The 14,456-nt window shown below is 51.7% G+C and overlaps 1 protein-coding gene across 3 annotated transcripts in view; it reads right to left on the bottom strand.

Annotated features, from left to right (window-relative positions):
* The window catches only part of PEMT (phosphatidylethanolamine N-methyltransferase), a 45,008-nt gene that overhangs the window by 21,986 nt on the left and 8,566 nt on the right, over positions 1 to 14,456 (bottom strand). The window contains exon 1 of one of the 3 annotated variants that reach the window (XM_075104764.1): positions 12,716 to 12,829. The exons of the other annotated variants lie outside the window; for them this stretch is intronic. Coding sequence (XP_074960865.1) covers positions 12,716 to 12,817 — 102 coding nt within the window. The 5' untranslated portion in view covers positions 12,818 to 12,829. Of the gene's footprint in view, positions 1 to 12,715; positions 12,830 to 14,456 lie in introns of those variants that run through there. 3 annotated transcript variants of the gene reach the window in all.

Genomic DNA, 14,456 nt, shown 5'->3' with positions numbered 1-14,456 from the left:
TGTTTCCGAGCCCTTTGGAGCTGGCTCGGCTGCATCGGGATCACTCCCAACACAGCCCAGCTCATGCTGTATCGCGTCACTGCTCACTCCCCAGCTGGGACCCAGACACCGACTTTTATTTAGCTGTCACAGCCTTCAGATGGGACCCTGGGCTCCTTTCTGAGCCTGCGCGGGAGTCCTCGCGAGCAAAGCGGAGCGGCAGCCTGTGTGGGGCTGGAAGCAGCGGCGCTCGCCAGGCCCCCGGGCGATATTTCAGCAACAATTAATTTGTTCCGGTTCTGGTTCTATTCCTTGAACAGCTAATTAGTTCTGGCTAGGTTCTAATTTTCTAATTTTAGCCATTTCTAGCTAATATTAGCTCTTGTTCAAACCATGGCTACGCAGCTGGCTTAATGTTTTATAAAATCACGAGCCGACGTATTATTATTTACTGCATGACGGATGCAAAATGCTTCCAGCACCCTCCACGGCTGCGTGCGGGATGGGGCAGGGCTGAGACCACCAACCTCCTGGGGAGGGCTGCGGCCATTCCCCACATGCCGTTTGCCCTCCCAGCCGAGGCTGGCCCTGTCCTGCCCGTGGGCAAGCACAGCATTGGGGCGGGGGGGGAAAGCCCCATGCCATGGCTCTGTGTCCTGGTGAGGGAGGGAAGGGAGCATTTTTTTTTTACTTCCAAACTCCGAGTCTGGAAATGGAGTTAATACAAAGTTTCCTGACTTACCCAAGGGTCAAAGCAATAGAAAAATTCAAGGCTCCTTCTCCAAAGCTCCCAGCCCTCTGCTTTCACTTCAGGGTACTTGGTGAGGGCTGTAAGTAATTTTTTTAATGTTTCCCCCAATACTCATTACTGAAATAAATCAATGAGTGGATGTGGCTGCAAAGCCAGGGAGTGCTCTTGGGTCCCATGTTCTGCCTTTGGCAGGCCGTTTCGGCGCTTGTTGGGGGCAGGCGCTGCCGGCTGATGTTCCCAGGGAATTGCTGCCTCCTCTACATAAATTTGGGGCTCATTTCTACGTAAGCAAACCAAGCCATCTCCCCAACTGCTCGGGCAAGTGTGTAAACAAAAATGAAAGCACCTCATGCATCCCCAGCGGCTGCCCTGATGCAAAATGGAAATGCCCTGAGTTTTCTTTTCTTTTTTTGGGCACGCAAACCTTCCCAAGCCACCTCGAGAAGGGCCACAAATATCCGTTTGAAAAGCAATTTCATCTCACCAACCTGCTTCCGCAGCTGATCAACGGGAAATGCTCTTTACAGCTCTCTGTGCGTGGCAGACTATCGCCTCTCATTAATATTTAGTATTTGTTTCAAGGAAATTGATTATTTTTGTCTGCCATCCAGGGAAGCTGGCTTTTGAACACGCTACATTTTAATTTGCTCAAGCCCAGCTCTGAAATAGAGACTTCGCATGACTCCATTTCTGTATCTGGCTCACCCCAGAGATGGGGAACGAAATCAGATAGCCCAAAGGCTCAGGCCTAAGGGACGTTTTGCATCTCGATGCTAATCAGCCGGTCTATGTCCTCACATCGCCCCATCGCCCTAGTATCCGAAGCAGACTGTGTGGGCGCTAGTGAATTTAGCCTTGCGGCATGCCCGGGAGGCTGGGATGGATTAGCAGCTCCCTACCACCCAAGGGAAACTGAGGCACCGGAGAGTTCAGGTGAGCAGCTGCTCCCCAGCTCTCTGGGAAGAAGGGTGGCTGGGCTGTGCCTGCATCCCAGGAAATCCCAGACTCATCATCCACCCCTTGAGATGCTCTTGCCCTGGCCAAACTGCCTGCATAAAAATGTTCAGTGCCCAAGACGAGGCTGGAGAAAAGATGACAGTGAATAGCATACACTATTCATCATGCCTATCTCGCAGTGTTTGCCAGCATGAAGGACTCTGCCCCATCATGTGTGCTCTAGGAAGCAACCCACCAAGACATCTAAAACTCAGAAATTCTGTGAAAAACCCAGAGAAAGAATGATCAGCTTCTCGGGGCACGTCTGCACCCTGGTCCCAAGAGGATGGGGGGGGGCGTGAGCCCTGCACGCATGGACAATTCAGCCCAAACAAAAAAAAACCTTAAGACAAAACCAACCTGAGCAAATTTTTGAACTTTCTCCTTCAGTCTGACCTTTCCTAGGCCAGCCATGGGGGTACACCCTCCTGCAGGTGCTAGGGCAGGAGAAACCCCGACTCTGAATTTAGGTGGTTCCACTTGAGCATCTCCCATCGCAGGAGATGTGCCCTGGCTAGCTCATAACCCGATGAAAGAGCAGGAAATGTGATGTTGCCCTTATTTCACTTACGGGGACCAGAAGCACCAGTCTGTTCCCCTGTATGAAAAACCCATTTTTCCTTTCTGATTCCCTCAAACCCCTCGTTAAAGCATAACAACGTTCCCTGCTCTCTGTCACTGCTTGGATGCTGGAAAACAACCCTGCTTGCAGCTACTACATTTATCTAGAAGACAGGGAGGAAGAAGACACACCTGAGCACCCAAAGTCTGACTGTGGTGCTCCCAGGAGCGAGCGGGGAAGCAGAGCCGACGCACAGCAGGCTGCAATGCGAACGCGCATCCACCGCCCGCCTGCGAGCGCCAGGGCTGGCTGACCTTTGCCGAATGCCAGAGGAGCCGGCTTTTCTGGCTGTCCCAAGTGACTGCGCAGGAAATGAGTGTGGCCTGACCTCACCCCTCCTAAGTAACCATTCTCGAGCCCCCCTGTGATCAGCAGCATTTAGCGTGTGCCAGTTCAGCAGTGCCGACAGTGCTGGTTGCCCACCACAGCCATGCTGAAAGCTCCAGCCCGGCCTCCCACGGCTGCTCAAGGCAAATGTCCAAGTGCTCGTGCTGCATCTACGTGATAAAACCTCTGCTTTTCTAGGAGATTGCAAATCTCAGAAGAGACAGGAAGGGAAAATGCAGAGCTGGTCCTGGGGAGGATCGTGCACGGCAGCCCCGAGGGGTGTGCGGGGGCAGTTCCTGCAGCTTGCTGGCACGGCACTGAGCCCCTGGCGCAGGAACAACACTAGCCGAGGCTGCCACGTGCCCATGTACACCCTCATACAAAACACTGGCCCATCGAGCGCCCGCCCCAACACCGGGCACCGGCACAGGCTTTCCTGGCATGTGCAGAAAACGCCCTTGGGACCCGCGTGCCACTGGCAGCAAGAACATGATTAGCGGGAGCTTTGGGCAGCGAAGGCAGGAGAAAAAGAACAGAACAAACCACGGTTTAATTTGTACAAGCTGGTAATTATAGTCGCTATCTGTCTGAAATCTCTATTGAGTTTATTTAAATATGTTCTCCGTGAAGGCCATTCAGACAGGAATTATCAAGGTGTTGCAGCAGAGGAGATAATGCCATGCAGTTTTCAACAGATCAAGGGCTGATTAGGAGGAATTAATTAGCTGCTTAAACAGTCCTTGACTCGCTGCAGCAATTAGCCGTCACCTCCACGCAGTCACGTTCCCCGTGCAGCAGCGGCGGTGATACGAAGCACCCATCAGCAGAGCTGCCTTCCCCACGCCGCCGGTGAGCACAGGGCCAGCCCCATGTCGGCACATGTCCCCGGTAAGGTGCCCTAAACCCACAGGGTTTAGCCCATGGCTGGGGCTTGGCAAACGGGCAGTGATGCACTGGTCTGCGGCGACTCCCTCGCACCCGCCGTGGTGCCCATCGCCGATCGGTACACGTGCATCTGCTGTGGCTCCCAACACGAGGCAGACAATGCATGTCCTCCCTCTTCAGCGGGCCCATCCCTCGTGCATCCCCCATCCACCATTTCCTACACGTTACGAGCCACCAGTTCTCAGCTGATCATTCAGCAGCCTTAATCCCACGTGCCATCGCTTGCTGTCCCTTTGGCAAGGTGGGAGCATCGCCCCCACCTCTGCCCACCCGAGCTGTCACCCAGCCTTCCCTAGGCCCTCATCCCACCCAGCCCTGCCTGCTGCAGCCCCTCTGTCCTGCCACAGCACTGCTCGGGTCCCTTGCTGCTCACCCCTGTCCTTCCCGTGGCACAGAACCCGTCTGCAGTGCTCAGCCGAGGTGGGCACCGGCTCCGCGGCTGGCTGGGAGCAGGTGCTGCAGGGCAAGCACTAAACCATGGAAAGAGCTGGCGTTGCAGAGCTGCCTGGGGAAAGCAAGCTCAGCTGTCCCCACCAGACACTTTACAGAGGCAGGAGGAGAAGCCAGTGCTCAGGGATGACCATGAAACGACTTTCTGGTCCCTCCTGCCAGCACAGCCCCCCAGAGGAGCTGGTCTCAGGCTGCCAGCTCCTGCCAGCACCCCGACAGCCTCCGCTTTCTTTAATTGCTTCCTGCCTGCACTGGGGAAAGCCACGGCGGCTCTGGACTACCCGATCTAGAGACTGAGTTATTTCTCTGAAGGCTTCTCAACCGGCAGGCACTCAATTACAGAGAGCCATGAGACAGTAATGGAGCCCAAAAGCTTTTTAGCAAATTATTAAAGCCCTGTGAAGTTCCCTCACTAAGTACTGGAGCAGCAGCTTCCAGTTCATGCAATTAAAACACCGAAACAATATTAGAAGAGACAGGCACTGTCTTAATGGTTTGATGTGAGCTGTAAGACAACACAGGCCGGAGACTTTGCCCACGCAGCTTGTAAAGGTCTTTTTTATGGTTGTGCACCACGAAAAGATGCACTTACAGAGGACTGTTGATGAGCAACGGTACTGGGGACAAAGGGTGACAGCCCACACACGTGGAGCTGGAGCAGGGCAGGGACTCACCCGCAGAGCCTGGAGGCTCTGGGCACCCCGACCTGATGATCAGAGACCTGACACGTGCCCCAGGAGATGGGGATGGGACCGGTCAGCCACAAAAGGTCTCCCCAGGAGGCTATACCAGTTAGTTTTCCCCCTTTCCCATTTCCCCACTGGTAGGATGGCAATAACAGCTGTCAGCAAGCCGCAGCCGAGCAGGATGGCTTAGCTCATCCATGTCTGCCAAGGGCTTTCAGTTTGGAAAGGAAGGCGCCGATTTGACTCAAGGAAGACTTTTCCATTGCCGTTCACGAGCTCTGTATGGGGGTGTTGTTGTTTATTCCAGCCAAAAGAAACAGCAGCAGGGTTTCGGTATGTCGACCGGCTACGCAGTGATACTGCGGTGTGGAACAGCCGGCTGGAACGACAGGGCTGTACACCCAGGTGACAGAGACTTTCACGGAGGCAAAAACCACACGTTTTCAGGCACTTGTAGTGGAACTGGAGGCTTGGAAAGCACAAAAGGCTGCAAAAAAAAGAGAACATCCAAGGGGCTGAAGAAGAGAACTATCTGCAAGTGGAAAACGGGCTGGCTCCTCTCCAAAACCAAAGAGCTGCTTGTGGAGCTGCAGTGCTGGGACGAGACAACGTGACAAACCCTCGCTGCCTGCAATGCCCATCGCCCAAATGAGCAGGTTAGGAGGATGAAATGCAAGCTGGAGTGCCTCTTCTAGAGACTTTTCCCCGATGAAGCTGGTGCGCCGCCGCCGAGGGATTCAACGGGGTCCAGTCTGAGCACTTTGACCCAGGGAGAAGAGTAAAGTGACTCCACTTTAGAAGTGGAAAGATGACTGTTAAAGAAACCCAGCCTGCCTTCACAACGTGTGAGTTTAGCCTGAAAAATAAAACCCCCTGCATCCATCCCCAGTGGAAGTAATTGGACTGAAATGGCACAGGTCACCTCATCTAACAGCCTTGAGTTGGGGAAACATAACAAGCCAGCAGGTGACTAGATAAGGGTTTTGTAAGGACTAGGTACGCTTTACCTCAAAGCCATCCCTTCAGATTACCTCCACACGAGCCTTTACCTTGAATCCACTCATGATAAACAGATAGATAATAAATTTCATTTGTCTAATAGTGTTTATGTGATTTGTCAAAGTACCATCTCATTAGCTGGTTGCAACAAAAACAAGTCCCTGCTTAACATACGCCAAGGCAGCCTGGGTCTGTCGATGTTCCATGAGCCACATCCTCTCCTCTTCAATAAAAACAAAAATGACATGGAATATGGGCTGTATTTGCTAGCAATTTCCAACACAAAATCTGAGCAGTTTCTCCTTGAGGCAAGGAGCTCATGATTTATGTCTGAAGAGCTGGAAGCTGAAGGCAGGTGATTTTGAGTAACCCAGAACAAGCTGTGTTAATTAATTTTGAGAATGAGCATTGGGAGCCCTTATGAGCAGCTCCCCAAGACTGAGCAGGGTAAGGCTGACGCTCTCCAGCCGCAGGGAATCAGCCTGCACGGCTCGAACAGACTCTCCCGTCCAACAAAACCCACGGAAAAAGTATTTGCAAAATAATGATTTCTCCAGAGCGCAGCACGGGATGGGGAAGGACCTTTCCAGTCCCAGTCTAGGATGTGGTGGGGATGGCCAAGCACTGGGAGGGACAAGGGCTGCGTAGGGGAACGGGGAGCAGCCGGGATCCACCCAGCTCCTCTAAACCAATAATACAGCCAAATAAAATAATCTCCCAAGATTAGGGAAAGGAAGAGGCTGCCCCTACACAAGTATTTGGGGCTCTGCTGGAGCCCAGAGGTAGGGCAAGCGCTGCCAGATGAGCATCTCGTGCACAGGATAGTGAAGCATTTTGCCCAGAGTTTTGCCGGATTTTTTTTTCATCTTCAATGCCCAGATGACTTGGCCCACACTCAGCTTCCCACTGCACATAGTTCCCATCCAGAAAACCACAAACCTCATCTTTTCATACACTTTTCTGAAGCTTGGAGCATTTTCTCTGTGTGAAACAGCTCTGATTTTGCTCAGGCAGGCCATAGCGGGCACCTCCCCAAACCAACCAGAAGCAAAAGCGTGTGTCAGTCTCTTGAGTGGTTGAGAAAACTCTGCCCATCTCACATCCTGCATTTGCTTATCTTTTCTTCCTGTTGCTCATACTCATGCAACACTAAAAAAAGCAATGCCGGGGAAAGTGCCTGAAGTGTTACACACACAGCCGCTTTATTGAAACAGGCCGTCTACCCAAAAGACCCATTTTCAAACAAAGCGTTCCAACAATAGCACTGACGATGTTTGAACTGGCATCGATTTAGAAAGACAAGCTCTTTGCTGCACCACACTGTCAGCAAGCGCTCAGTACAAATGCCACGTTACAAGATGAACGCCTCTTTTTTTTTAAGACTTTCCTTCTATTTCTGTGCCTCCGCTCTGTTGCGTTATTTCCAAATCAGGCCCTGGATCCCAGCAGATCCACAGTTCTGAGGTCAAGTCCCTCTGAATTTGCTGCAGACTTCAACACCTTGGGTTTGGTTTTAAATGTGGGGACAAAGCTTTTTATCTTTGTCACAAAGCATCTATCCTGCTCTTCACAGCTTTCCAATGATTGCTGCGAACCTCCAGTTCAAATCGCTATTGCCGTTGCAAATAAGGTCAGCCTGATCAAAAACGTTATTCTAGCTGGAATAAAAATGCACTGTCTTCAGCAAGTGCATCCTGTGTAAGAATCATAGAATCACTAAGGTTGTAAAAGACCTCCAGGATCATCAAGTCCAACCACCAACCCAACACCCCCAGGCCTCCTAAACCATGGCCCCAAGTGCCACGGCTACACGTTGTTTGAAGCCCCCGAGGGACGGTGACTCCCCCACCTCTCTGGGCAGCCTGTGCCAAGGCCTGACCACTCCTGCAATGAAGACGTTTTCCCTAATATCCAACCTAAACCTCCCCTGACACAGCTTGAGGCCGTAAGAACTATCCTCTTGCTGAACTGAGACAAGTCTTTGCTGGCTCCAGGTAAAAGGAGGTTGAGGTCACGTAATGACTGACATTTCTTGCAGCCTCTGATTCGTTGCAGAGGCCATATAAAGCTATACTGAACACCTCAGTTAATTCAAGTGGCTTTTTCCTCTGCCATATGATCTGTATTTAGTTGCAACCCTCATATGTGTTCCGGTGCCGGGGCCGTGTTAGCACCCAGCTCTGTCACCATGTCCTCAGCTAGCTGGACCTGCAGATGTGCCAGTGCCTGCAGCCAAAAATTGGGGCTGGATGCTGCAGTATTTTTCAAGTCAGGTGATTCTTCAAGCAGATGTGGCCCATGGGAGTGGAAATATTTTGGCTCTGTTCTCTTAAAGGTTAAATCAGAAGCTCTGGCTCACCCAACATACAAGAGTAAGAAGGAGCTGGCAGGAGAGAAGGGGACGGAGAAAGACTGGGGGTAATCAACAAGCCTCTCGAGACACAACCACATCAACACAAACCACACAGCCCCACGCGGAGGAAGAAAAAGCAGCCGAGCCATCCCAGCGCTGCCTGAGATCTTGTGTTTGATGTGAGGGTTTTCAGACCCGGGCATCATCTTTGCAGTTTGCTCTCATTAATAGGTTTGCTTGGATTCCAGCTCAGCCTAGCTCATTAGCCACAGCACCGAATTCGACACTAATTTTGGATCACTCCTATTGCTACAAATAAATAATAAAATTGCCTCCACGCAGGGGTTGTTTTCTTCCTCTCTCCCCCTAATGCAGGTCTGGTAGCATCTCATGTATCCGTTAATGAAGTCCATTATATCCAGAGTTTCTCAGCAAGTAAAAATTACAATCATTAGCCAGTGACTGACGAGAGACAGAAACACCATTTCTGCCCAGGCTGGCAATAACAGTACGCCAAGTACACGTCCCAGCGAGTCGAGCCTTGCTCTCCCGTAATATGGTACCCAATGTTCTTCATTAGCATCTCTCTTTTTAATAGAGCAAGACAGCGTCCTGCGGCAGGTCGCAATTACACACAACAATTAATTCAGGGAGAAACAATGACGGGTGTCGCAGAGGCACATTTTGCGGCGGGGTTGTCAGAAGGTGAAGTGGGAGATGATTAGGAACATTTTCAAGCCCTGCCTAAAACTGAAAACAGAACAAGCGGAGCCACTAGTTACAGCACGGTAGAGGAGACATGATTGGTTTCCTTGTAAACTGCTTCATAATTTTTGTCTTAAATAGCAAAGAAACACAACAATTATTCTTTTGGTCGTAATACCCCAATGACCGGGACCAGCGGTTTTGGACCAGGACTTCTTGTGCCATTTGCAAACAACGCACAAAGCTGGCTTGGCTTCTCCCGGAGCTGCAGCCACTCTCTTGCTGCCCTTTTGTGAAATCGGGGTTTAATTCTCTGGAATAAGTCTGCTAATAAGGACTCCCAACACACCCGTCCTCTGGACAGCGTGTACTCGCTCATCGCTCCCCCAGGGACTGTGGCAGGAGGGAGATGGGGAAGGGGGGAGAAAAAAATAAATACGCCTCACAGAGCACAAAATGCAAGAGAAATCTAATACCCCTTCGCAGAGCAGTGAGAGTTCGTTGGAAAAGAGGTACTGGTTGCACTGGCCACGCTTGGCGGAGCGCCGATTTTGGCCGGAGGGCCTCCTGTCCTCCTGCTGCTCGACATATCGTGTTCCACGCTCCGTGTTAAGCCTCCCCTGGGAACATTTCCCACAGCGCCGAGGACACGCATGTTTGCGATGCTGCCGTCGTCCCGGTGGCCAACAATAGAGAGGGACAATTTGATCTTTATGTAACGCGGGCAGCCGCGCACTCTGTTCCCCTCTCCTCGAGGATGAGATGTTCAAACCACGCGGCACAACAAGTAATAATGATCTGAAGGGTTAAATACAATCATCAAACCCCTCGGGCTTGCTGGTGTTCCCACTGGGGTTCCTGTGGGTGTAGATGGGGGTAACCACATGCCCCCCGGTATTTGTTCAATGCAAGAAATGTAACCCAAAAGCCGAGTGAACAATCAGACATTCCCACACCCAGTGACCTGCACCCCAGGGCAGCTCCTGGCCCTTTCCAAAGCCTCAAAGCCCAGTGCTGAGATGCATGTATGAGGCCACACGCAGTGCTCAAACCTTCTCACATTCTTTCAATCCACTTATTCGTAGCAGAGCCCTGCACGGAGGCGGACGGGGGAGGCTGAGCAAGCCTTTCCAGCTAGGACCCCCATGTATCTATACTGAGGACCAAGCGCGACAGGCACAGGCAGGAAAATGATGTTCCTCAACTGGGCAATGCTTTGGCTTCCGAGTACATCAATCTCTGAAAAATGATTGCACAACAAAGTCTTGAAATGAAACTAATTCATTGCTGCTCTCCAGCCTCAGGAATCAAATGAGTAACTTTGCAGTGATTAAAACAACGTCCTGGTAAAAATAAACAAGAAAGGGCATTTAATAGGAATGCTTCGTAGTTAAAAATATATCTTGTCTGAGGTCGTTCAGTTTTTAATAGGAACAGCCACGCGTGCCCCACGGTGATCTGATTTGGTATTACTCCGGTCCTGTTGCGGGTGATCATGGCAGTCACAGGTGGTTGGAAGGGGGTTTTCTTCCCAGTTCGAAATCATCCCCAGGATTTTGCAGACTGAGCATCTGCTGTTGGCCTCACCGCAAAAAACACAGCTCTGAGGAAAAAGGCAGGAATAGGAACATCCGACTACACGGGGGGATTTGGGGTCCCTCTTCTCTTCACTCAGCAAGACTGACAAGGATGACGCTTAACTTTTTCTTTCTAAAAGGGGCATTTCTACAGCAAAGGGGAGGCTCGAGCCAGAGGCGGTCACGCTGAGCACCAGGCAGGCACAGAGCTGATGCTGAAGAAAGGGCCGGAGGTGAGAAAAGTAGGCAGAAGGAGTACTGTAAAGGATCATAAAAGCTGCACATACATTTTCCTTGCCTGAAAACGTCTTTGTGCTTTTATGGCAAGGAGCTGCTACAATTACAGCTTCTTTTATAAGCGAAGCACAAACCAGATAATGAGCAAACCTCCCACCACACAAAGGAGGCGATGAAGGCGTTCCGTGAGCCCTGATGGTCAGGCTTCCCCGCAACAGCCAAAGGCAGAGAAAATTGTTAAAACCCATCTCCGTTTCACCCACTTCAGGAGTGTGAGCTGCTCACAGCCTGCTTTTTCTTCCCAAAAGCGCAAAAAGGATTACACCAAAAATGATTGTGCCTACACAGACAGCGAGTGAAAACCCTTCAGCCAAACAAAGCAGCAGCTCGCACGTCCCAACCTGCAGAACAAGCCCATGGCTGCATCATGCCTGGTCTGGAGGAGTAAAGAGAGGGAATAACAAAAGGTTTGCAAGGGAAGAAAAACAAGCAAGACATTGCCAAATCCGGACAACTAGGTAATGCACCGCGGAGATTCATGATTTCAGTGACACGTGGGAAAATCAAGAGCTCCTGCCAGCCTTCCTCTCCCTGACCCCAACATCCACTGGGAGATGGGGGAGTTTGATGCAGGCACACGCAGGTGTGCAAGCCCAGGGCTTCCAGCTTTTCTGGCAACCAAATTCGTAATTTTCTGAGAGAGGTGCCCCTCTTTCCCTGCACATGAGCAAGCATGGAGGTTCAGATGGCTTGGCAGGGAAAGGAAAATCAGGCTTTTTCCCACTCCGCAGCCCTTCTCCTGGGTCAGGAAATCAAAGCCCCTTGCTCTGAACAGCCGGTGCGCCGCTGCTCCCACCCCTCTACAATGTACCAACCGAAGCCACTGCGCAGGCACACTCTATGTCCATAGCTCAAGTCTTCCAGCAACGTGATACACCAGCACCAGCTTCCACAAATTGACTGTTTCTCAAGGTTGGAAAAGACCTCCAGGATCATCAAGTCCAACCACCAACCCAACACCCCCAGGCCTCCTAAACCATGGCCCCAAGTGCCGCAGCTACACATTGTTTGAACCCCCCAGGGACGGTGAGTCCCCCACCTCTCTGGGCAGCCTGTGCCAAGGCCTGAGCACTCCTGCAGTGAAGACATTTTCCCTAATATCCAACCTAAACCTCCCCTGATGCTTCTTGAGTCCGTTTCCTCTCATCCTGTCACTTGTTCCTTGGGAGAAGAGACCAACCCCCCCTCACTACAGCCCCTTCTGAGGTAGTTGCAGAGAGCGACAAGATCTCCCCTCAGCCTCCTCCAGGCTAAACCCCCCCAGCTCCCTCAGCCCCTTCCCATCACACTTGTTCTCCAGACCCTGCCCCAGCTCCGTTGCCCTTCTCCCCCGGCTGGGTGTCCTCGTTTTAGCTGTGAGAGAGTTAATTTTCTTCACAGTAGCTAATACGGGGCTCTGTTTTGGATTTGTGCTAAAAACAGTGTTTGTAATGCAGAGATGTTTTAGTTGTTGCTAAGTAGTGCTTTTCAGCTTCCCATGCTCTGCCAGCGGCACAAGGAGCTGGGAGGGGGCACAGCCGGGACAGCTGACCCCAGCTGACCCCAGGGATGTCCCACACCATATGGCGTCATGCTCAGCGTATAGAGCTGGGGGGAGAAGAAGGAAGGGGGGGACGTTCGGAGTGACGGCGTTTGTCTTCTGAAGCCACCATTACGCATGATGGAGCCCTGCTTTCCTAGAGATGGCTGAGCACCTGCCTGCCCATGGGGAGGAGTGAAGGAATCCCTTGGTTTGCTTTGGTTTTGCGTGTGGCTTTTATTTTACCTATTAAACTATCTTTATCTCAACCCATGAGTTTTTTACTCTCCTGATTCTCTCCCCCATCCCACCAGGGGGGAATGAGCGAGCGGCTGTGTGGTGCTTGGTTGCTGGCTGGGGCTAAACCCCAACACTGGGGTACAGGGGTTTCAGAGCTTTGCCAGGGTGCCTTAGAAAGGGGAATGTAAAGGAGCCGACGCAGGCAGGCAGCCCTGGGGGGAGTACAGATACTTATTTGCTTTAACTGATATGAGGCTCCTAATATTTACCAGGAACTGGTGCCCGCCAAGTGCTGCTGTGATCAGGATGCTGAACGATCTGGCTTCACACTCAAGAGAGCAGGGATGTGGGATGCTCCTGCCAAGTGCCATTTCCAGCTACTCCTGTCATTGGGGACATAATATAGGTGGAAAAGAGAAGCAGGTTTTTGCTTTACTGATTTACTAATCTACTTTACTACCCATTTTCTACTGCCACGTGAGCAACTGGAGATAAGTGTCCCCTCGGAGTCCATCAAGGAGGGAGAAAATAGAGAAAACGAGGAAGCATTTTCTTTGGGGTGACAACCCTGCGTGCCACCAGCCTGACGCAAGCTGGACCCAGCACCCCACCATCAAAGCCCAACGCGTCCCTCCCCACCATGAGTCTCCAGGCACACAGGAGATGCAATTGCATCATGATGGAAGCCGGGCAGCAGGTCTTACGGAAATAACCTCCCAAGAGCACCCAGCAGACTGCGTGTCTCTGCATTTCTTCGTCAAAGCAGCCTATTTTGGGAGATCCCATCCTTCTGGGAACTGGGCGAATTCTGCTAAATCGTTTGCGCCATGGCACAGCCAGAAAACACCCAGCTCACGTCTGCGATTGCAGCAAGCACACAACACTAGCACAAAATGGGAAGCCCCCATCCTGCCCCCAGACAGCCGGTGTCCCCAGGGAGGCAATGGGTTTCCCCGCTCGGGGCTCCAGCAGCTCCCAGTCCCAGGGCTATGCACAAACGCTGCCAAAGCCCAGGGTCACACAGGAGGACCTGCCACTTCCACGCCTCCTGGTCTGGGTAGATCATACTACTTTCATTTTTGCCTCCAGCTGCATTTTTTGCCTTCTCTTGTGGGATGCAGTTGGTCATAGACCTGCCATTTCATAGACTAACATCTTTGAGCAGCACCTCATCAACAGGGGAAAGTGTTTAGCGGCAGCATGGCAGGATAGGGATGGAGTGGGACAGAGGGGAAAGGGCCTCTCCCAACTTTTAGGGTCTACAGATAATCCTCTGATGCATATGGAAACAAGACTCTTGGCTTAAATATGGTTTTTCATCTTTTGTGCATGTGATGACTTATTCCAGCAGGGCTGCCAGCAGCCCGCAGTTTATTTTTAAAACACTAAACAAGAAAAGTCCAGGATATATAACAAGCACCCTGGGTTTCTAGGGAAGCATTCTGCAGAAGCTAAAAAAAGAAGGTTGCTTTCCAGGTCAGCTTGGCCATGCACAGAGGCCCCATAGGGGACTGTGAGGTAGAGACAGATTCTGACCTCTATTTAGAAAAATGCTGAGCAGGCACGTTGCACACCAGCTGGATCCCAAATTCACGCTAGGAATGGGCACGGAAAAGGCACACCCTGACTTGGCAGGTACCCGTGCACGGCGGCTGGGCAGCTGCTCGAATGACTGCCACTGCCTCCCTTGGAGCCCAGAGGGCTGAGACCCCGCCTGGCTCGACACACAGATGAAGCATCTCAGCTCGCAGCTGCCTGGCCAGGCTGGGCTCCATGTTCCCCCCTGCCGCAAGCAGCCCAGCCTTCAAGGATATTGTAAAAAGATATTGCATTGCTTCTGAAAGAGGATTTAGATGAAACCAGCACCCCTAGCTGGGAGGTAGCAGGGAAGCGGTGCTGGGATGAAGGATGTGGCTCTCCCTCAAGGTGACAGCGCTCCTAATTGTGTCACTCCAGCTGGCAGGATGGAGGATGCGACCCAGTTTTGGTGCCTGTTATGTGGCTCACAGC

Source organism: Phalacrocorax aristotelis, chromosome 10 (genome assembly GCF_949628215.1).
Source record: "Phalacrocorax aristotelis chromosome 10, bGulAri2.1, whole genome shotgun sequence".
Taxonomy (NCBI): Eukaryota; Metazoa; Chordata; class Aves; order Suliformes; family Phalacrocoracidae; genus Phalacrocorax; species Phalacrocorax aristotelis.
The sequence above is the reverse complement of the archived record's forward strand: the minus strand, read 5'-3'. Positions and strand labels throughout refer to the sequence as shown.